We start from the raw sequence: 21,952 nt of genomic DNA, 5'->3' as shown, positions 1-21,952 counted from the left end.
AAGACAATCTAACTCTTCTTGTGATACCTATTAGAGAATCTGTCAGCACGGATCCAGTTAGGAACATCTGGGTTTTTTTGAGGCCACACTGTAAGCAATGTTGCAGCAGTGCTCAGCCTTGCTTGTACTGCGTGGGTTCATAATCCTCATCCCTAACTTTCTCCTATTGTTCCGCCTTTACAGTGTAATTCAGTGTAATTTCCTGTAGCTCAGTAGCTCAGCTGGAGTCTGACAAATGTTGAAATATAAACAAGAAACCTTAATCTTACAGAAGTGCAGGGCATTGTGTATATAATCCTGAGATTATCAGCAATGAATGTAACAGTAGAAATGGGCTCCATCCTGTATCAAGCAGAACGTTGCTGCAAAGCTGCCACATCTCTGCTCTCCTGAAGCAGAAGCAAGACCAACAGCTAATGGACCTATATAAAATCTTGCAAACTATCTTGTCTCACCCAGCTTTTCCCCCTTTGCTGTCTCAGGTTCCTGAAAACTAGCGAATGGTTGTGCTAAGTGCTTAAGATACATGGAGCAGCTCTATGAATGAGCAGAAGATTACACGCAGTCCCACTCCTGCCTGTGTGCACTGACAACAGAACTAGTGCCCCAGGGCTGCCTCCTTTCATACAGAGCCTGGTGGGGCTGCTAACACAATTCCTGGTGAACAGCTTGGCACCGCAAAGTCCTGAACACCCACAGAGCTGAGGCAGGAGCTGGAGGGGAAGAAAGAAACAAAGCATCCCTTCAGTTCTGCCTGCCTCATTTCACCGTTTCCACAGAAGACTGTCCCTCCTCGACCCCATGCTGTCCACAACACTTTTACATATGATTTTGATTTAAGACAAGTCTACATTATTCAGCTTGGATTTCTGTTCTTCATGTGGTAGGTTTAGTGCTGCAGGATCAGAGCCAGGGAACGTTTTGGGGGAGATTTATCTGTTTTCATCTAAGGTGGCCAATATGAAGAAGTGGAATTTTTACGTGTTGCATGTTGGCACTGTCCTTTAGATGCATTTTGGCTTTTCTCTCTTCAGAGCTTGAAGACTTTCTTATACTGAACGCTGAAAACAGTGATTGCTTCTCTGTCAGACTGGTGAAAAGCACACCTTGCAGACATAAGACAGGATCCATCTGACTTCTGGCCTTTTGGGTGTGCAATGGGGTGACAAGGAATGCCGTCTGGCTCAGGCATGGAGGTGAAGGTGAAGCCAACCAGAGTTACAGACAGTGCTTTGCTTGCTATTGGAAATAAAATCCAAGCTGGCCTTAGAACAGATGTTGTCTGATAGTCTTAACTTCAGAATCACTACTGTGATTCCATGAAAGTATTTCTGTAGGGGAGCTTTTATTTCTTTTTAATTTATCTTTTTAATTTTTTTTCCTCTTTCAGAACACAGTACCTGATAACAAGCATCTCATGAAGCATTTTTTCCTTTTGTCCTTTAAAAGACACTCTTAAAAATAATTTCTCAATAGTTTTATCTGCTACTTTAAGAAACAGTAGCTAAATTAATTATTCTAATGCTATTACTTTTATTGCTTATGATGGCTTTCTTCTAATCTTATTCATTTTATTACAGTGACCGTGAAACAGTAACTCTTTAGTACTGTATGTTCCCATCTAACCTCTGCAGAATGATGTTCTTGCATGCTCTGCAAAAAAGCTGAAAATAGAATGTAAAAGCTTCCTTGAGCTTGGAGTCATAATTAATATTGACATTTATTTTTACACTTTACAAATGTTTGTGCAAACACATTTCATATGGAATATAAGCACATTTAAAATAAAAGTACTCATCACCATGTAATAGCTAAAAATGAGTTATAAGCCTGAGTCTGAAAACAATTTTGTGAACTGTGGGACACTGGTCAAAAACTTTATACTAAAGGTATGGCCTCTGAAGACCCTATCAAACAATTAAGAAAAGAATTTGTATCTTGTTAAACTCCAAACGGGCTCAAGAACCAGAAATTAAAATGGAAAAAAAAAAACAACAAACTGTTTATTGTTACTCTAGACTTTGCATAATAAAAAGTGTAATTTCACCTTCCACATGAAATTCATCAAGTGCTGCATTATTATTTACCATAATACTCTCTAAGAAAAAAATATATTTTCTCTTGAAATCCAACCAGTTGTACAATAGTTGTAATTCCAAGCCTATCAAAAACAATAGAAATACATTTTACTATAAAAGATTCAGCATTTATCATAATGCTTATCATAACCTTTCACACATCTATGTATCATCTACCTCTGTTCAAGATACAGACCTTTATTCCATGGTGATGAAAATAAAGACCTCAGTGCTGCAAATATGTAAGCACATACATGACTCTGTATGTAACTGATGTCTGTGGGATTACTTATACCAGTAAAGTTAAATATCTGTATCAGCCTGCATAATGGGAACCCAGTGCTGTATGAGTTAAACGAAGGACATGTGCTCCGTTCTTTTTGAATATATTATCCTAACTGCAAAAAATGTAAGGTGCTAGCTGATAATTAAGTACACACTGTCGACAATTGATTTTAAAATATTAAAATCTTTATTCCACTTTCCCCCTTGCACTGTCTGAAAGAAAACTGTAAACTTCCAAATAAATCTTTGGAAACTTTTAAAACGCAACCGCTGATCTTTTTCAGAAGAAGCAAAAATATTAAGCATTGCCCAACTTCAAGCAAATATTTTCTTCTTGAGACTGGAACATCAAAAGAACTTGTGCATATAACACATCAAGCTATAGAGCTGGCAAACATCCACTGCCATGTCCAGATATGAAACAACATAAAAGCGCTATCATTTTTCAACGTTTTACAGTTGCCATTACAGGCATTTTGCTGTAAATCATCTGCACCAAATAACAAGCATTATACTGGCTGGAGTAAGAGAATAAAATGCTTATCTGATCACTTGGTAGATCATCTGACACTCGTTGAGAACAGCAGGCTATCACCTGTGTAAAGCACTTCAGCCCAGATGAAGGCACCACTATCGATAGAGCTCTGCACAACATGTGTTTCTGGTATGGAACACATGCTGCAAGAAAATAAAAAGAGCCTGAATATATCTGTCAGCTTGGAGCCTTTGAACCTTCTTGGGTGAACACTGCATTAAGTATCAAATCTCTCCGGTGAAATCATGGCCCTCCTGGTATTAGAGGCTGAAGATCTGTCACTGAGCCTACAGAACCAGGATTTTACCTTGTGTCTTCCCAGTGCAAATAGCAACCAGCCATTCAACCTCTGCTTGTTCAAAACAAAACTTTATAGCTTGTATCCTCTAACATACATTCAGTGTAAACTGTAAAGTGTATTATGCTGCTTTTAAAGATAAGAAAATCTGTTCCCTACTACTATGTCCCAACAGACCAATATGATATATTTGCATCAGGATTTAACTTGAAGAAATTTGGATTGATCTTACCTTTAAAAAGAGCTGTGAATGATAAATCTTTAGAAAGATGAGAACAATAAGCCTTCAAATTTCAGATGAGTCATACTAAAATCAAATTTTGCACTCATATTTTTTTCACTTGCAGCAGTAATGACAAAATAAGAGTGAATTTTAACCATGATATCAGACACCAAAAGAAGTAAATTCCTTTTAAGTTGCTCCCCAAACTCAATGCTTTGGCAACAGCAAACAAATCAAATTTATGTTTCCAAGATTCATTTTTCATATAAGAACCCAGAGCCATACTAATCTCACTCTGAAATAAGGCAAGTACTTTAGTATTCAACTAACACATCTATAGGGATTGCCAGACAATTTTATATCTCCTACCTGATGAGATGGCAAAACCTAGGGAGGCATGCAGACCCTTTTGAAAATTAGGGTAAAGAAGAAAGTTTAATATAGATAAGAGAGAGGTTGCCATAGATAATCCATAAACTTGTGTAAGAAAACTGAAAGATGAGATCTCTAAACCTGACAGAAACAAGATTCTGGATTTTACATGAGAAAATTCCTTTTTTTTTTTTTTTTTTTTTTTTAAACTCCAGATGAGGTAATTAGATACTTGCTTTCATGATTTTGTTGTTTTCTTCTGGGTGAAAAATCCATCCAGTTTGCAATAAAACGGTCTGCACATTAATGCAACACACAGTTATTTAAAATGGAATTAGTATTATATACCAGCAACTTCCACAGAATGCAATAAATGTATTTCCTTTAGGCATTACCTCAGGAATTTACACTAGAAACACAGGAAAGACTGATCTCAATATTTTCACCTATAAAAACTCTCACAGCCATGATCAGAATGACCAAATACATGTGCTTCACACAAAGATACAATTTTCAGTTACTTACTGCTATGCTTCCCCGGGGGAGCTTTGCTGGCTGCACTTTATAGGGCATGTTCTTAACTTCGAAGGACACGTTGGAAGAAAGAGTATAGGGATCGTTTTTTCTCTGAAATTATATGAAAAGAAGAAATTATTAAAAACCATGTTTCTACTTAAAAGCATAATGAGAAATAAGCAGAGAAAAAATAGAGAGAACTCATTTCCTAAGGCAAAGATGGTTTCTTTCAGTAAAGGGTACAGCAGTCCTGGGACCTGTATGCATCCACAAATAATAGAGCATAAATTTGAAATACAAAGATTGCATGTTCAAAGCATGGAAGAAGGGCACATATGTAGAAGGGCACATGCAGTTGTTTCTCATATTTCTCACTGCAATAGGAGACTGGTGAGTTTGAAGGAGGAGGAGGTTTATGGGGTGTCTATGTTTTAAAACCTTGCCTCTGCTCACAAAGCACAACAAGAGCCAGAGCTATCTTGAGATTTCCAGGCCCATGCTGAGACCAGGCTGGTACAGTTGTATGATGGCATCAGAGGAATGGCTGTGAATTCCCATCAAAGAACTATAGGGACAAGTATCTTTGCACTTTACTTAGGGTGTGATTGGCTTCCCGCTGCAGTAGAGTTCATAAAAAACACAACAACTCACCTTGATTTTTTACTGCACAGTGCAACTGCAATAGGAATGTATCATAGCCACTGCTTAACAGGGTGCTAATAAAATATTTACATAGCTCTCATTAAGCACTTCAGCATATCCAGAGATGTACAGAATAAACAAATGTAGCTCTGTCTGTCCTCTGTCTTTCATTTAAACTTGCTTGTATTTATTAGAGATTCAACTAGATTAGATTTGATTAGGCAGTATTTTTCCTGGTTTAGAATGACTCAAAACTGTTATATCATACAGCTCATGCTGAGAGCTTCAGTTAGTGCTGTCACCTCATTAGGAAGCCATACAGACACTGACACACTACATCTGACTGTCTGTCTCGTGCTGTTCTGGCCTCAACAGCAGCCTCCATCCTGCACAAACTGCCTTGAAATGGTAGTCGAGTGTGAACATGTCCTTTGGAAAACAGCCACCTAAATCTGTACTGAATTGGTGTAAAATCTGACATTTGAATGTGCATGCCCTTTAGAAGGATCTTAATGGCTGCAACATTTACTACAATGGATACCAATATTTCCACACACTTATTTTGAATCCTGTTGAGATCCTGACATCATCCATCTAACTGGAACTAGCTTTGAAGGTTAGGTACACCAGGAATCAAGTGAATTTTTCAGTATACTTTGAGTTTGAGGTCTTTCCATTTCACTGAATGTAATGTTGTCACAGAGAGAAGATCCTGCATGCTAACTACCTGTTTTCTTGTTTTTATCCCAAGGAAAGATGCCTAACTGGCTACCATGCTCTTCTGGAAGTCAAGAAACCTTCTTTCTCATTCCATCTCTGCAACTGATTTTTCTGGGTAACATTACATGTGATTTATCTTGCATATCCCATGTCAAGTCAGGGTAATGATATGGATCTCCTTTAAAAGTGCTTTGATAAGCCCTGAAGAGAATGAAATAAGGCCCAGTGGTTATGACTAACATTATATCCCTTTGCATTAGACTCCTTGAGGTAAACAACTTTAGTCTTTTATATAAGAATATTTTTGAAGCACTTTATCATTTTTGCTACCTGTCTTGATCCTTTTTGAAATATCAGAATTCAACACAATATTCCACTGCTGATTTATGGAAAGGTAGGGCCTTGGAAGTGAAGCACTCCTCTGTTTTGGCACCAGCTGCTCACAGATTACATTGAATAACAGACGAACTGGGATGAATTTTAAACTATCCCAGTAACCCGAGCCAAATGTAAATTCTACCTTATCCATTTTGCAAAGCTCAGTTGCCTCCCTGGCCCCCCCATAATCTCCAAGCATTTATGAAATTTCTCCCAACTTCCAGGTTGACTAATGTGGAAGTACTGAAAGCCATTTGTCATCTTCTGAAGTCATATTTGTATTTAGTACCTAAAGAAACCCACAGTATTTCCCATTTCTATAATAATTCATATGAAATTCTTCTGTATGTTGCATTATATAGTGCTTTATTAATCATTAAAATTATTCTACCAGTCATAACAGTTTATTTTATTGACTGTAATCATATCCAGTGCATTTGGAATGACCCTGTCATTTCCTAAATCCCCTTCTGCAAGACTTTCTCATTCCTTCTACTTACGGCACATTTCGGAATTCTGTTCCACTGACAAGACTTAGTTCCTATGCGATTATCCAAAATCTTTTCCTCCCTGCTAAGTGTTGTTTTCCTCTGGAATTTCCAATTTTATCAAAGGTATAAACCTTATCAGTCTAAGACACCTTTTCAGCTGTTTTATGGAATAAAGACTGAGGTAAAAGAGACCCTGTGACAATTTTGACCAGTGTTTTCATAGTAAAAAGGTTTTTTTTCTTAGGTTTAAATGGCATTTCCCATATTTGACTTGTTCTGTCACTGAATATCACTGAGCCTGGCTTTGTCTTCTTTACTTCCACCCATAACTGGCCCTTTGCACTTGTGGGTGCATCCCACCAGATCCCTTGGGCTTTTGTATGTCCAATTTTTTTAAATGATCCCTAACCAGATACACCTCCACTGAGGGTTAATGTTCATTGCTGCAGGTTTTCTCTCCCATTGTAGAGGCCTTGGGTTACTGTATGAAGATTTTACTAGTAAGGAGGCATCAAATAACTTGGCCTTCTGCACACCCCATTCAGCAGAAGGTCCATATTTTCCCCAGCCTTCCTTTTCTTCTGATGTACTTACAGAAGCTGCCTCGTTGCCCTATAAGTACCTTGCTAGGCTCAGCTCCTGGTGGGCTTTTGCTTTCCTAACTGCTCAGAGAGCATCTCTATATTCCCCAGCCAACACCTACTCCATGTCAACTGACCCTGGTTCCACCTCTTGCATGTTTCTTTTTTACGTTTGAGTTTTACCAGGAACTCCTTGTTCATCCACGCAAACCTCCTGCCACCTTTGCTTGACTTTCCACATGTCAGGATGGACTGGTCTTGAACTTGGAGGAGGTGATCCTAGAGAATCAACTGGCTCTCCGGGACTGCTCTTTTCTCCAGTACCATCTCCCATGGAGTTCTTCCACACAGATCCCTGAAAAGGCTGAAGTCTGCTCTCCTGAGGTCCAGGGCTGTAGTTCAGATATTTTCCTTGTCCCTTCTGTTTTCTGTTTAAACAATGAACTTTCTCTTCAAGTATATGAGTGCTTACTGGAGACATGAAGCCAGCATATTTATTGCCTTCTGGAATTAATTTGGCTATGCCATAATTTTGTTCTTTTAAAATACCAAGAGCAGCTGAATGTTTATTATCAGAACATTTAACCTCTCCTTTGGGCTTGTATTAGGAATGAGCAATACAAAGAAAATTGCCTTAAGTGACTTACATAGGGATAGTCAAATCAGCTCCATAATACAGATGACATCTAATGGAAGAAACTACATTTTCTATCAACAGTGTTTAAAATAAGACTAAAAAAAACCCACAATTGACTTAATATTAGACTTATCAAATAAATAATTTTTATACTCTTTCAAGGTGCTTAACACCTATGAGATGGTCTTCAGAAAAATATTTTTTCTTTACCACATTAATTATTTTCCATTTTCGGACTCAAGCCATTCTTCTCACCAGATTTTCACTATGATTCATTTTTTCTGTGAGAGTCCAAGCATTGGACTTCTCACATGCAGCCCCGGAGTGTTTCTGTAATTGTGCAATAATTTGCATTCATAATTTCAGAACTCTCTGCCTGAAAAAAAAAGTCATGCTTTCAATTGTAAGCATTCATATTAAGCAGGATTCTGGCTATGATTTATATGATTTATAAGAGTAATTGTAATGGAGAGGGTAGGCTATGTTACATTATTAAAGAAGTAGGTATTAGACACACAACCTGATTGACAAAGGTACAGTGAAGTCATTAACTTCCTTGAAATATCCTACAAAGAAATGCAGTGCCCATAGAAAAACAAATCCTTTCACCTACTATACATGGCTTATTTAATTTTCAGCTTATATCAGCAATAAGAACAACAGAGGAGAATATTTCCTGTGGATTAATGCTTCACTGGGGTTAATAACCTTGGGTTGTGCCCACAGCTATTAAATGTTCTCAACCCATCATTAGGCCCTTGGAAGTGCTGCACATCTCCATTGCTGTAAAGCAATATAAAAGGCTAGAGAGCCTTTTCCTCTGTTCACAGAAATGTGTGTTTGTGGCAAAGGGCATTATAACAATGACTGTGGTCAGCATCAATTGGAAACAGGATTTTACTTGTTCCAACACCTTGGAGATACAGGCAGCTGTCTCTGTTTATAATTCTCAAGTCATTTGTGAGAAACTGCATTTCTTTAACATATCATTTTTTAAACAGTGTATATTTAAATATTCAGTGTTTACTGGAAGCAGCAGGACCTGTGGTTTGCAATTCAGCTGAGGGCTTCATTACAGTTCAGAGGAAAGGGAAGAAGGAATTTAGTCTCTGAACGTTGGCGCCTAATGGCCAACAGTGGGTGCCAGCCCTGGCTACCTGGGCCTTCTGAAGGCTCCTCTGACACTCTCGTGCGCATCACTGAGACAGCTCTTTGCCTAAGTGCTATCGAGAGAAACAGAAATAATGTGGGGAGTGCTGGAAACTCTTGGACAATTTAAAGGAGAGTTCTCCAAGCTCCAGCTGAATGCTGGCAATTCCTGCAGGGAGCTCAGGCAAAGACCCAGAGTCTCCAAAAAGCATCTTTAAAGCACACAGAGGCATCTTAGAGGACAGACTAAAATGCAGAGGGTAAATCTGGTCTAGACTGAAGGTAGGAGAACTAACACTTCTAGCAGCTTAAAGGTGTCTGACAGGTCCTTGTTTTCCTGCAGGTTTGGAGAGTTTACTAGTAGAGAGACTCCCCAGAATGACTTTGTTCCACTGGCTCTAGTTGAACACTGGCATTGTTCAACTTACCCAAAACACTTTCCTTCTGGTTAGATCTAGTCTAGTGAAGTCACTCTAGGTGAAGGGCACGTACTTTCTCTACAACAAGCTGTGGTGGAATTCTCCCCCAGAAACTGTTATCTCCTGCATACAGAGCTCAGTGCTGTGGTTACAGCATTGGCTCTGCTGATTAAAACCTGTTTCCCTTTGTGTCCACTGGAGTCTGGCACATTTTAGAGAGGAGACAGTAAGCAATATTGTGTTTCCTTTAAAATATATGCTTTGGGAATTCGTTAACTTGCGTTCTTTGACCCACACCTCCAAAAACCTGAACAACAGCCAGTAAAGAGTAGCTTACATAAATGCTGAGAGTAGAGGTCATGCAACTATTTGTTCTTCTGTTAATTCATTATAAAGCATGTCTATGATTCAAAAAGTCAAAAAGTCCTTGTGCTGTTTGTACTACAACAGTATGTTCACGCAAATATCTCTTTTGAACAGAGAAAATACAGCTCCTCTGAAAATCAACACATCCTCATCTCTACCTTTAATCTCTTACACTTGACATACCGTATCTTCTACATTCACTGAAATGGACTATTTAAAATTAACTGATAGATACTTCATGTGATTTCAGATTGCTTTGACATAGATTTTAATGGTTATCAGCTTAAGCTTTTCCATTCACCTAACTTTATGCACACTTCAGCACATCTATCAAGATCCTCATGTTCTGCTTTGTTAATAATGTGACATTATTTTAAGTAACAATGAATGAAAACAAAACTAGCCTACACCCAAAAGAACTTCCAGCTGGCCCAGCCCAGTGCCAAAGGCTCTTTCTTTCTAGCCTTCATTCCACATAAACAATCATATCCAGCATAATAGGGCATTTTTGGCCACACACAGTTTTGCTTTTTACTTATTTTATTTTTTCAAATAACAACACTTGTTTGACGTAAAGGCAAATTTCTCTGACAACTTCCCCCTTTTGTTTTTATATGTGGCTTGAAGGGCAGTGCATCAAATTTATGGCTTTCAGTCCTCAGTCTGAATTAAAATAATCTATTTAAACTTCCATGGAAATTATCAAGAGACCATGATCTTTCTCACTAATTTGTCTGTTGCCTCCCTGTAGGCAAACTTTCTGTGTAGCCTGGTGCATTGCTTCTATCCACTGACAGGAAATTTAGGCTGGCTGCAGTTATACTTCAGAAAACACTTCTGTAAGCTTCCCTTGACTGAGACGTGTTCCACTGGGCACAGGTAGAGGTTCTACACTGGGGGATGCTGAGCTCAGAAATTACCGTTCCTTGGGTGATTCAATAAAGAAGCCTATATAAGAGGTAGATCTCACTCCTATCTTGGGCCACCTCCACCCCCTCACCTCTGCTCTGATTTCCAAGCCTCTGTCAACACCACATGTGCCACGCAGTCTGCGTGGCTCCACTGCACTGGTTATCTGCATTCTGCCTCCAGTGGTCTTTGTGCAGTTAAATTGACTTCTTGTCCCCAAACCACTAACTGGCTTACCTTCTGCCACCCTAAGAAGAGTTTATGAGTTCACCAGTAGCAAAATATGGAGATTCTCAACAAATCTTCTCATTAAGGAAGTACAACTAGGGCAAACACTCTAACAGTGATGACAGCTGCAGGTGCAGGCAATGAAGGTAAAGGGAGGTGAGAGTACTGGAAGGACTTCTAGCTGATGGCCCCAAATGCCAAGGTACTCCATCAAGCTCTTTTTCCTGTCCTGTACCCTTCCAGATCAATGGGTTTCTTTCTGTGTCTTTGTAAATGTGCTTCCTGAGCAACAGGGAACACCATCATCCTATAAAAGCAGAGATGTGAGGTTTCTCAACCTAAGGAGGAAACTGAATTCACATCTTCCAACCTCTGACCATTAGACTGCCAGCTCTAAATCTTATGACCGAATTTTGAATAAACAAACTCTTAAGTCTTTCAACTAATGCTGTAGGTATTTCCCCTTGTGAGCGATTTGTGGATTTGCATTCTGAAAGGGTGGGCATACTCCTGCCTAATCCTGATGTTCCTGCCTGCCCTCCTGATGACGGAGAGCACCACCCTGATGGTTAATGCAGGTCTGTTTGTTTTTCCGAGGTACTGGATTGCCTCTGTATGCTGTATGGGGACCCTATGTACTAAAAAGCTTCAGGTTTTGGATCCCAGTCTGGGGCCAGGCAGTTAGGATGCGGGTGTCATGGCAGTGATTGTCTTTATTATTTCCATATTTAGGCATCTAAGAGTCTAAGAAATAGGAGCAGTGCAAGTTCAGAAACACTGAAAAGATGAGTATTTTGCAGAGAAGCCAAAACACGGCTTTGCATTTTAAGGGAGCACCTGCTTACAGACTGGCTGCCATGTTTCTGTTGCTTTTGAACTTTCTCAGATTAAAACTAAATCTTTCTCCCTTCTAGCTATTAAAGCTCACATAGACAGGGGTGCCATATTCAACTATCTGGGTCTGTGTAAAAGCCAAGAGAGACAAAAACATGATTACATTCAATTGCAGAAAGAAAATCAAATGATTGATTGAAACCTCTTGGGAACCTTGCACACCTTCTGTGTTTGTTGTTTTTTTTTTAATGTTACTGTCTCCTCAGGCACCCCAGAAGGAGATTTTCATCATTGTGAGGAACTATCAATACAGGCTGAAAAAACAGTCAAGAATGAGCTGAGTCCTACTTCCCACAGGGCTGTAAGTGTCCGACGAGCTTGGAGACTGGAAGGAAGTCACACATCAGACAGATGGTATAGACTCATCATTTAGAAATGTATTTTCAGAACTGATGTTTTACTACCCAGCTCCTCAGTATTATATTTAGAAGTACCCATCAGAGTTCAAAGAACACGGGGCAAGACCCCTTGGTTCTCCCTCTGACGACTCAGAAATTAGGCACGATTAGGCAAATGGAGACATAACAGAGCCCTAGCAGCACACAACGTAACGTGGCCATGTAAGGTTGTTTCTCTTTTGCATGAATCAGGCTACTATTTGCTAGCTCAGCAAGTCTGAATCCCAAAGTCAGCATTAGGAGAGGGTTCACATTTACAGCCAGGCTTTGAAGTTAATCCAAAAAAAGTCTGTAAGTCTGTGATTCTTCTTGGCTTTTGCACAACGTCTGTCTCTATCTTTGTTGGCTGGTTGAGAAATTTGGGCTCCTTTTGTTTACTTAAACACGTCTAATCACTGCACGTCATTTAACTGTTATTTGTTATGGGAGTTTGGGTTTTAAGGTGACAGATTGCAACTGTCAAGAGGCAAAGGGGGTCAGCTGTTGACAGTTAAACTAAGTGGAAAAGGAAGCAGTCACTCAGTGCAGGGCTGGTCTGTTGTGGCAACAAAATGCACAGGCTCATCCATAGACCCCTGATGAGAAACATGAATTACTTCATCCTAGCTGTAACCAATCACATTGAATTTTTATCAGGTTTGCATTAGAGTATCTATAAGGAGACATTGGCATATCTATGAGGAGAAAATGCAGACTGACAGCTTGTGCTGAACTGCAACGAGCACAAAGAGTTTCTTCTGCAGATCATCATGTCTTCATTCAGATTATAACACAGTTGAGGAATGTTGCGTGCCACCATCATCCTGCTTTCTTTGGCATATGAAAATTCTGCACGTTAAGTGCATGTGCCAAAGAGTTTGTGATGTTGCCACAGAGAGAGCAACTTTTCCTCTAAGTTTCTGTACAAAAGCATTAGTGTGGGGTTCAGCCTGTCCCTTGAACACTGTGTCCTGGTTCAGAACCACCACATCCTCATTATTTTGACTGCATTTTAATCCTCACTTTGAATCTGCAGATTTCAGCCGTGTGAACAGCAGTCATTTTTTTTAGGTGTACCTTACTTTACTTCTGGGATGACCTTAGGAACTCTGAGTTTACAGGCTTACTAAAAGCAAAAGGTGCCCTTTTTAGGCAACCAATTACGCTCTATCATCTTTTATGGTGATGGCTGTATAACTGTTCATTTTAAAAGGGGCTTTGAGAAAGGAAACTGTTTGGAGGTGAGTGGGAGGAAGGCAATCAGATCCCATCAGGCTACTTGCTCTCTCTCTCTTCTCAATATATGTTTGCATGTGAAGCAGGGGTCATGTTATTCTGGCAGCTTTTTAGACATATATGGGAAGATGCAACAGTTCTCTGGTGACTACTGTTTTTTATGTGGGGAAAAAAATCCTGCTGCTTTAAGTGGAGTTTTCTGTGAGTCTTTCTTTTGCAAAGCTTGAAAGCTACTATCTGAAGGAAACAGAAATGCTTCTGAAGGATACAGAGAAAAGGTAAAATCCTCAAAGTCCATAAAAAAATGTTTGATAGCAAAGGTACATAAGGACAGAGCAATACTGAAAGATATACAGATATACTTGCAGGCATGTTTGTCATGGGGTCTCAGCACCCAGGAAGCCTACAGGATGGCTCCTTCCAGCCCCTGCCTCAAGCTCAGTAAGTGGAGGGGGATACAGTCATAGCAAGAAGGATTTATTAGGGGAGAAGGAAGAGCTAAAGGGACCACAGCACCCTCACTGGCACTGCCTGTGTGTTTGCACACACCTGTGTCCCAAAGCAGAGCTGTGGCCCTTCTCCACCATCCAGATCAGGAGGGCAGAGGAGGATGTTTCAAATCAGCTGGACAACACATCCTTTGAAGACATCTCTGTCTGGCCATGGACTGGAGTTAGAAAACCACCTTTGGCATGTAACTTTCAGATGACTAAAATTGGGTACGATGAGTCCTCCTGCTCCTGTATTAATCATGCTACTAAATTTCATGCAGTTATCCTTCTTCTGAGCCTAAGTTAGGTTTATAATCTTGAAAAAGCTTATATTTTAGCTTTTAAAATATAAGCTCTGTAGCTTATACTGTAGGAAAAGATTCTGTCTTGCTTAGGAGACCCAGAGAAAAGAAGATTAATGTCTTTTGTAGCTAGTTTCTTCCAACTGTTACAGATCCTTGGTCACAAACAAAAACTCAGAGAACCACTTTCTGTTTCTCATTAAATTTGTTTAGCTTTAAACTCTTATAGTTATTTTTTGCTACATACTAAACTGGACTCAGAAAAACATTTATGAGACTAACTCCCACTGAAAGAGCTGTAAATACCCTAGAAAACTGGTGTTTAGGATCTGTGCAATAGGGTTCATTTATTTTTTATTTATTTATTTATTTATTTTTAACAAGACAAGGCTTTGGTCTTTGCATGGTTAATTAGATTTCACCAGCAGAATGATGAAGAGAAAGACTTGATGGAATCCCAAATGTGACTTAACTTTTTCCCAGTACTGTAGCTAAGGGAGCTAAGCTCTCTATCTTTTGTTTGGTGAGGAAGATGGGGATGGTTCACTGTTGACATTGCTTGGACACAACAGTGGTCAAAATTATCATGAATAGCTGTAGCCATGAATAATTTTTTTGCCTCTCTGTCTGTCTCTCTGTCTCTTTGTATTAGGGACAGTGAAGTAGCTGAGCTAAGCTCTTAACTGAATTTAACAGAGACTAGCCAATCTGCAAAGATCCCACCTGCTCTCTTGTTTCTCCAGCAAAGCAAGTTGAACGAGGAAGAATTTCTTTTATCTACCTTCACATTTGAGGAAAAGGAGAAATTAACTTAAAAGGTAAGAATAGCTCAATTTAAAACTCCCGTTGTAAACTGAGCATTCTCCATTCTACTTTTGCTAGGGTAAGAGGCACTATGGGGATAAACCACAGCTTCTCCCACAGCTATGGGGAACACAGGAAGGTTGGTTCCAAGTAGAAAGACAGGGAGATTTGAAAGTCCTTGAAGAAGGAAGGCAATAATTGACCAGTGTGATCAAGATAGGATCTGCAATTATTTCCTAGTTAACAGTGAACTGAATTGAAATTTCTCGGTGTACTGCCCGGTGTTAAAGATACTCATCCAGAGTGCCGATAGTTTTATCAATCTCTCCTGCAGAGTGCTTTAAAAAGTTATCTCTAAGAAAAACAGATCCTTCAGAGGAGCACCACAGCAACATACGTCTGGAAAATTTTACATTTTGGATCTCAATATATACTGTGTGACTTTCTGATATCCAAAGACAAGATGTAGTATCTTCATATTTTCAGTAATGTACATGTAATTCATAGAGAAGATTCCCTCAAAATGACCTTTTGGAAAACACTGCTGTAAAAAGAGGCAAGTCCATAACAACCATATAGTACTAAAGACACCTGGCCAGCTACAAGATACCATCTCACAGTGCAATCCCACTGTCCTATACACCCTAAACACAATTCTGAGCAACTGAAGTTGGAAATGCAAGAATTTGCAAGTTGTTCATTCCTTCCATGCACTGCCCTTCTTTTTAGTGGTAAATCATAAATCATCTCTACTTGAGTGTTGAACGTCATACGAGCTTGGTACGTACTACCCTAGATTAACAGACAATAACAACTTGTAAGCTGGATACAGTGTACACCATCTACTGTTTGGTTCCAAGACAGATCTTTCACCAGGAAAGATATGAGCAAAGCAGAAAGCAGAAACAAACAAACAAACAAAACAAAACCAAAACAAAACAACAACAACAAAAAAAAAAAAAAAACAGAAAAGGTGTTTAAAAATCATTTTAGAATTTTCAGGGAAAGATTCAGGACATGAGTTTGAGAGGGACTGACAGTGAGAGAAGGAAAAGCAGCATGTATATGATATGAACTAGTGAGATGCTACCTTCAAAGAAAGTGATAAGAAAGAAGGGTTTGCATTTGCCCCATTTAATTTCATCATTGGTATTCTTAAATATCCGGTCAAGCAAAGATGCAGGGATCCACGTGTATAGAAAAAATTTTGTTTGCATTACCTGCAGGAAAGTTTGGGCCCATAGCCGGGACCTGATTTTTAGCGCTGCGCTCTTCCCTCTTTCCAGTTGTCCCACATAGCAGGAAATTAAGATACACTTCACATTTGTACAGTTCTGCGTACAAAATAAAGGGAAGTTATACATATACTTTAAAAATGTATGAAATCACTTTCAAATACTCAAAATTACCAAACCCAATCAACATTCCCTTTAAGGGTTACAAAACCAATAATTTTATATAATATGTATGAGGTACCTCATGAGTGACTGTGAGAATATAAACCAAGACGGAGATTCTTTTTGCACCACCAGTGAATACAACCAGCCACTGTAGTACTGAAAATGAAAGTAACAACTTTCACTAATTTAGTTTGAAGAACTCTTAAAATGGCCAGGTACTTCTCAAGCATGAAGCATATGCTTTGTCTCTATCTGTCAGTCATTTTGTCATTTCAACACATATTTTTTTCTGTTCTCTATGGCCGAAGCCTATATTTATGTTCTTAAATCTTTCCCCTCTTCCAACTCTCCCAGTTTTCTTACTGGTATTTACATTATAGCAGCCAGAACGTTTGCTGAGATTCATTAGTTGATCTACTTGAAACTTGTGGTCCATGAAACATTCCTGATGAGATTCTGGCTTATACACAGGACGGAAGGCAAAAGCCAAGTAATGCAACTCAAAACTATATGCTCTGTTAAAGTCTGCCAGAAGAACGTCACAAAAATTATTAAAAACTGACTAGAAGCCACTGGAGGGAATGAGCAGAGTCTCATGGGGAAACCACAGAAATGATGGGGTTGTTTGGGGTATAGAAAGGAAGGCAGATCTCATAGAAAAAAAAAATGATTAAAAGTGTGTCGGGATTTGAAAAAAAAAGAAAAAAGAAAAGTATAGCTGTATATATACAAATGGTGTTTACCCCCAAAGTTTGGTTTAAATCAAGAGGAAGGCTAGGGTTTTAATTAATTCATATTTTTTTAACAAAGCATACATTACCCCTCTTACAGATACTTCACTAACACTTATGCCAGAAGATCTTGTGACCTTGATAGCAAAGCTGAGTTCCCACATGTACATTCCCTCAGGGGAGTAAGAATGGCTGTACTGCAAAGCCCATACTTCAGAAACTGAGATGATGATGGATGTAATAGATGTGAAAACACCCTTATGGAATCCTTTATCTTTATGGACAGCTTTCCGCACAGATTTCTACCTTATTACAAGTTAAATAGAAGCTGCGTGCTTAAGCACCCTTGTCTAAATTTGCCTGAAAATGAAACTGTAACTTCCAAACTCTGATTTTTTTTTTTTTTAATGAGGATTTCAGAGTATCTGTTTATTTGGCTTTTCATATTTAAACATCCTCCATCCAGATTTATTTATCTTGCAGGAAGGAGGAGAGCTGTATTCATTAATCATAGTGGCCAAAACCACATATTAACAAAATAAATCATTAGTATGCAAAAAGCCTACTTTTGGCTGACATTTTAGGACCTGAACACAGATTTCTATTTTTTCTAAGTAATGCATTTAGCCCATAGTGCTTTTCAGAACACTATAGCATTAGAACTAAAGGAAGAGAAAGCAAATGCTTAATAAACAGTATAAATAGAGTAAGAGGTTCTCAGAACATCTTTCCTTTCTGTGAAAATGTTTCGATGAAAATAATAAAAAAAAAATTCTGATGAAAGAATATAAAATTTTGATCAAAAATTACCTTTAGCCAGTTAGGCATTTTCAGCAGCAACATTTGCTTTCCATAATCTCTCAATGACTCAAAATTAAGAAAAAAATATATTTTGGACCCCTAGTATGCAATGAAGATGTGGCATTGGGACCAGTTGCTAACTGAACATACTTATTTGGTTACTTTTCTATGCCCATCCTGAACAAAAACTGCTATATTTCCATTGGTAGGCACTGTACCCAATCCTATCTAAATTTATGCTTATCTAAAGCATATTGTACTGTAAAACTGATCATCACATGTGCCAATTTCATATTCTATGTATTCAGCTAAACAGTCTCTGTCCACATCAAGCAGCTGAAAAATCTCTGCCTCGTATTTAAAAATGAGTAATAAGGTGTAGACACAGTACATACTTATGATCTTGGTTAACCATTCACAGTTGCTGCAGTGATTTCTGTGCTGGCAGCATACAAGCCTAATCACTGAGAAAGACAACTGACAATTAAGGTATTACTGAAGAATGGATTAAGTGTTCTGTGGTATTGACTGGTATGTCTTTGAAAGCCTAGGCATTTTTCCTTCAGCCCCAGTGGAATCAGATTCTTCCCAGGCTATTAGGTTAATGTAAGAATTATATAGGCATCAGCAGTGATTATTGTTTCAAATGGGTTCATCTGTGATTTTGTACTTAATAACATTATGGTATTCATTACTTTCAGATTCTGTCTTTTTCCTGTTATAAAAATTGCCAAATTAACTTTCGGAAGCAGCATTATTATTCTATTACTCCAGAATAGTTAGGTCAGTGAGGTGCTTCTCTTCCTCCCAAGGTCTGGTGATGTCAAGGAATTCAAACATGAGCCTGCAGCAAACAGCTTAATAAGAGAATGGACTGCATGAAAGAAACTGCCTGAGGTTCATAAAAATAAATGGCAAGGGCTGACCACATGAATCCCATGAACGACCTCAAGGTCATCAACTTTGAACACAGCCTCTGGGCACGGTGAGCTGATGCCTGTAATTCTTGAGACTGAACATGGAATTCAGGAATGGAAAAAAAGAAAACCCTTCTGAAAAATACAGCCAAGTACAAATACTCAGGTACCAGACCAACTAATCAGAACTCTTTTCCTGGACTAGCTAGGAGAGAGATCTTTGCTCTTGCTCATAATTTTAAGCACCTCAGCTGCTTTGGAGCATTGGTTGGAATGTTAAAAATGTGTTGACCTGTCCTATCTGCCTTGCTTGTGGTACTGGGAAGTCCTACCTCTCCATGTATATATATACTTATTGACAGGACCAAATATACTCCAAACTATGTCAGAGCTGTTACTTTCCATGAAAATGTTAATTTTAAGCATTAGCTATTGTTTATGAAAGAGCCAGAACACCAGGAGCCAAGTTAACAACGAAAGACTTACATTTCAGAAATCAGAATCTGAAATTTCATTCCTGGAACAGGGACCTATTCTCTAACTTTGCACTGAACCTCCCTGTGATAAGTGTGTCGTTGTATGACCACAAAGGTCCACCTGTGTGCATGCAGCCAGAAGTAGCACAGTTAGAAATTTGGTATGCATGATCTTTAAATGTAAAAAAACTGCCAAACAAAATCTGCAGCCTGTGGCACCATGATATGTAGTAAACAATATCTTAACAATGAGAGGATAAAAATTACTTAGTATTTACAAACCTGTAAATAAATTGCAGTCACACTGATAGCCACTTTGATTATACTGCATACATAGTCCCAGTTTATAGATTCTATTTAACTCACCAGTATTTTTGCAGAGTTTCTCCTGTAAGGTTCTGCAACTGTGACCTCCCTTCTCCTGATATAATGAGAAATTGTGGAATTATACAAAAAAGCAGCAAGTTCAGGAGTGTCTTGTGGAATAGCAAACTGCAATGAGAAACAAAAAAGCAAATGGTAATGATATATCCACACAATGAATCTAACAGATCATCTGTTCCCTTCTCAGAGGTCTTGAATTTTGGATTAACATTGTGGGTTTTTTTCTTTCTTTTTTTTTTTTTTTCAGTTTAACAACTCAGCCATGAGAGTATAATGTCTTCAACTAGGAGTATGATTAGTAATAGCACTGCAAGATATTGCCTCGTTACAGGAATTACAGTAGATAATATTTTTTCCCACTCTATTTTTACTGGAGTCATTGCTATACTTATTTTCCTTAGATGCTTGGGACTGGATTCTGATCTCTGTAACAGGATAAATTAGAAGTTGCTGCACTGAAATCTGGTCAATAGCTCAGATCAGAAGCTGCCTACTGGAATATAATGATTTTACCAGCATTAGAAAGTAGAAGAAAAAAAGGAAATCTGAATTCTAGCAACACAGCTTTTAACCATTGTTTGTTGAAGATTATTTTTTTTTTTTGTGGGGGGTAACAACTTGACTTTGTATAATGCAACTGTTTGTTCATTCTTAAACTCATATTAAAATGCATCCTCTTCAGCTTTATCTTCATGGATTTTCAATCTCTGAATAAAACCTAGTTTTACTGTTTCCATTTTGTCTTTAATTTATATACGAAGCATTTGTAGCTTCTTTCAAGAATCTTCAGAGAATGCTCAGGAACTCAAATTTCTACAGAGAGAAAGATAAATACTAATTTATGACAATCCTGTTATGTCGAATTAAATAAAATGTACTTGGAAGCCTGTAAAAAGATCTCAAAGGAACTCACCTAAACACAGACACCGCTATTCATTATGGGCCTCAGATTAGAAACAGCTATGTCAGATCCATCCTACCAGTTTCTTTAACCTCCGAGCACTAAATATTTAAATCACTAAAGAAAATGTGAGTAATTATAAAAAATATTGTAGCACTGAGGGGATGAGAACAGGCATAACCACAGAAAACCCTCCATGAACTAATACTGTGTTGTTCTTGATTTGGAAAATCTGTACCATTCAAATGATTAAAATTATGACGCAAAAAAGAGTTTTGACATTGTCTGAGATCTTCAGTCAAAAGCATCCTGCAAAGTGGAAGATGCTATAATTACTTAACTAATGAAAAACACTTAAACAAAAATGATTTTTTTTTCCTGAATTAGGTTAACATTGTCTTTTGCAATAAGGGAACAGTTAAATAGCTAGTAAATCTCTCCATCTCCATGTGATAACATGTGGGAATTCTCTTTCCAGGATTCTTTCACCAGGATATATGAGATTCTTTAATGATGACAAATGAAAAGAACCACAATATAATGACACGCCTTTGAAGAAGCCCTCAATATACGAAGACAATATGAAGACATATGTAGACCCATTTGAATAGTAGATGATCTTTCCATTCACTTATTTTTTTCATAGATCCTAGTGTCAGCATCTTCAGTACTGAATTATTACAGCTAGGGCTAGAAAACAGCCCTCGGCAATTAAGAAAAAGCATACATCTCATGCAACAGTTCAAAAGTAGAATTTCTCCAGTGCCTTAAATATTCGTGTTAAAGATACTACATTAAAGTTATTGTTTCATCTGTCTTGAGCCAACAGTACAGAACTGGACAACTGTCTCCGTAGCCATTCTATATACCATATATTTTGCACATTAAACCTTACTCAAAATGGATTCTTGCTCCTTTTCTTTAACTACAATGGATTTTCTTGGTTTCCCCACCAGGAAAAACTATACTGCTCTTTCCTATCCTCAGCCTTGTCATCTTGAGCAGATTTCCAGATATCTCCAGTTCTTCACTTCTCATGCAAAAAGCCAGTTTATTTTTCCTCCTTTTCTGGCCTCTGCTGCAATGTGCAACTGCACCAGAAATGCTCTGAAGAGGATATTTTGTGTGTGTGTCTCCGGACCAGAACTTACATGCACTGATAACAGCTCCACAGTGTGAGGAGACACCACCTCTGGCAGAGGTTAGCACCTGCCAGCCACTTCAGTGGATGTACCTTACCCCTGGGGTGGATTTTGGTCACCCTGAACAGTCTGTCATAGTTGGAAGCCACAGCCTATCCCTCTGGTATTTATAGGTACAGGCTGCATAGAATTACTTTTTGCTATTAGCCTGGAAAAAAAGTAATCTCAGAAGTACTGGATCAGGCCAAAGGCTTACTGGCTGAGCCTTC

The 21,952-nt window shown here is 38.5% G+C and overlaps 1 protein-coding gene across 1 annotated transcript in view; it reads right to left on the bottom strand.

Moving 5' to 3' along the window:
* Window positions 1-21,952, bottom strand: part of ITGA8 (integrin subunit alpha 8) — a 109,168-nt gene that overhangs the window by 7,857 nt on the left and 79,359 nt on the right. The window contains exons 26-28 of the mRNA XM_082754700.1: window positions 19,623-19,748; window positions 16,152-16,265; window positions 4,317-4,418 (exon numbers count right to left, since the gene is read on the bottom strand). Coding sequence (XP_082610826.1) covers window positions 4,317-4,418; window positions 16,152-16,265; window positions 19,623-19,748 — 342 coding nt within the window. The remainder of the gene's footprint in view (window positions 1-4,316; window positions 4,419-16,151; window positions 16,266-19,622; window positions 19,749-21,952) is intronic.

This window comes from Aythya marila, assembly GCF_965140915.1.
Source record: "Aythya marila genome assembly, chromosome: 2".
Classification (NCBI taxonomy): domain Eukaryota; kingdom Metazoa; phylum Chordata; class Aves; order Anseriformes; family Anatidae; genus Aythya; species Aythya marila.
The sequence above is the reverse complement of the archived record's forward strand: the minus strand, read 5'-3'. Positions and strand labels throughout refer to the sequence as shown.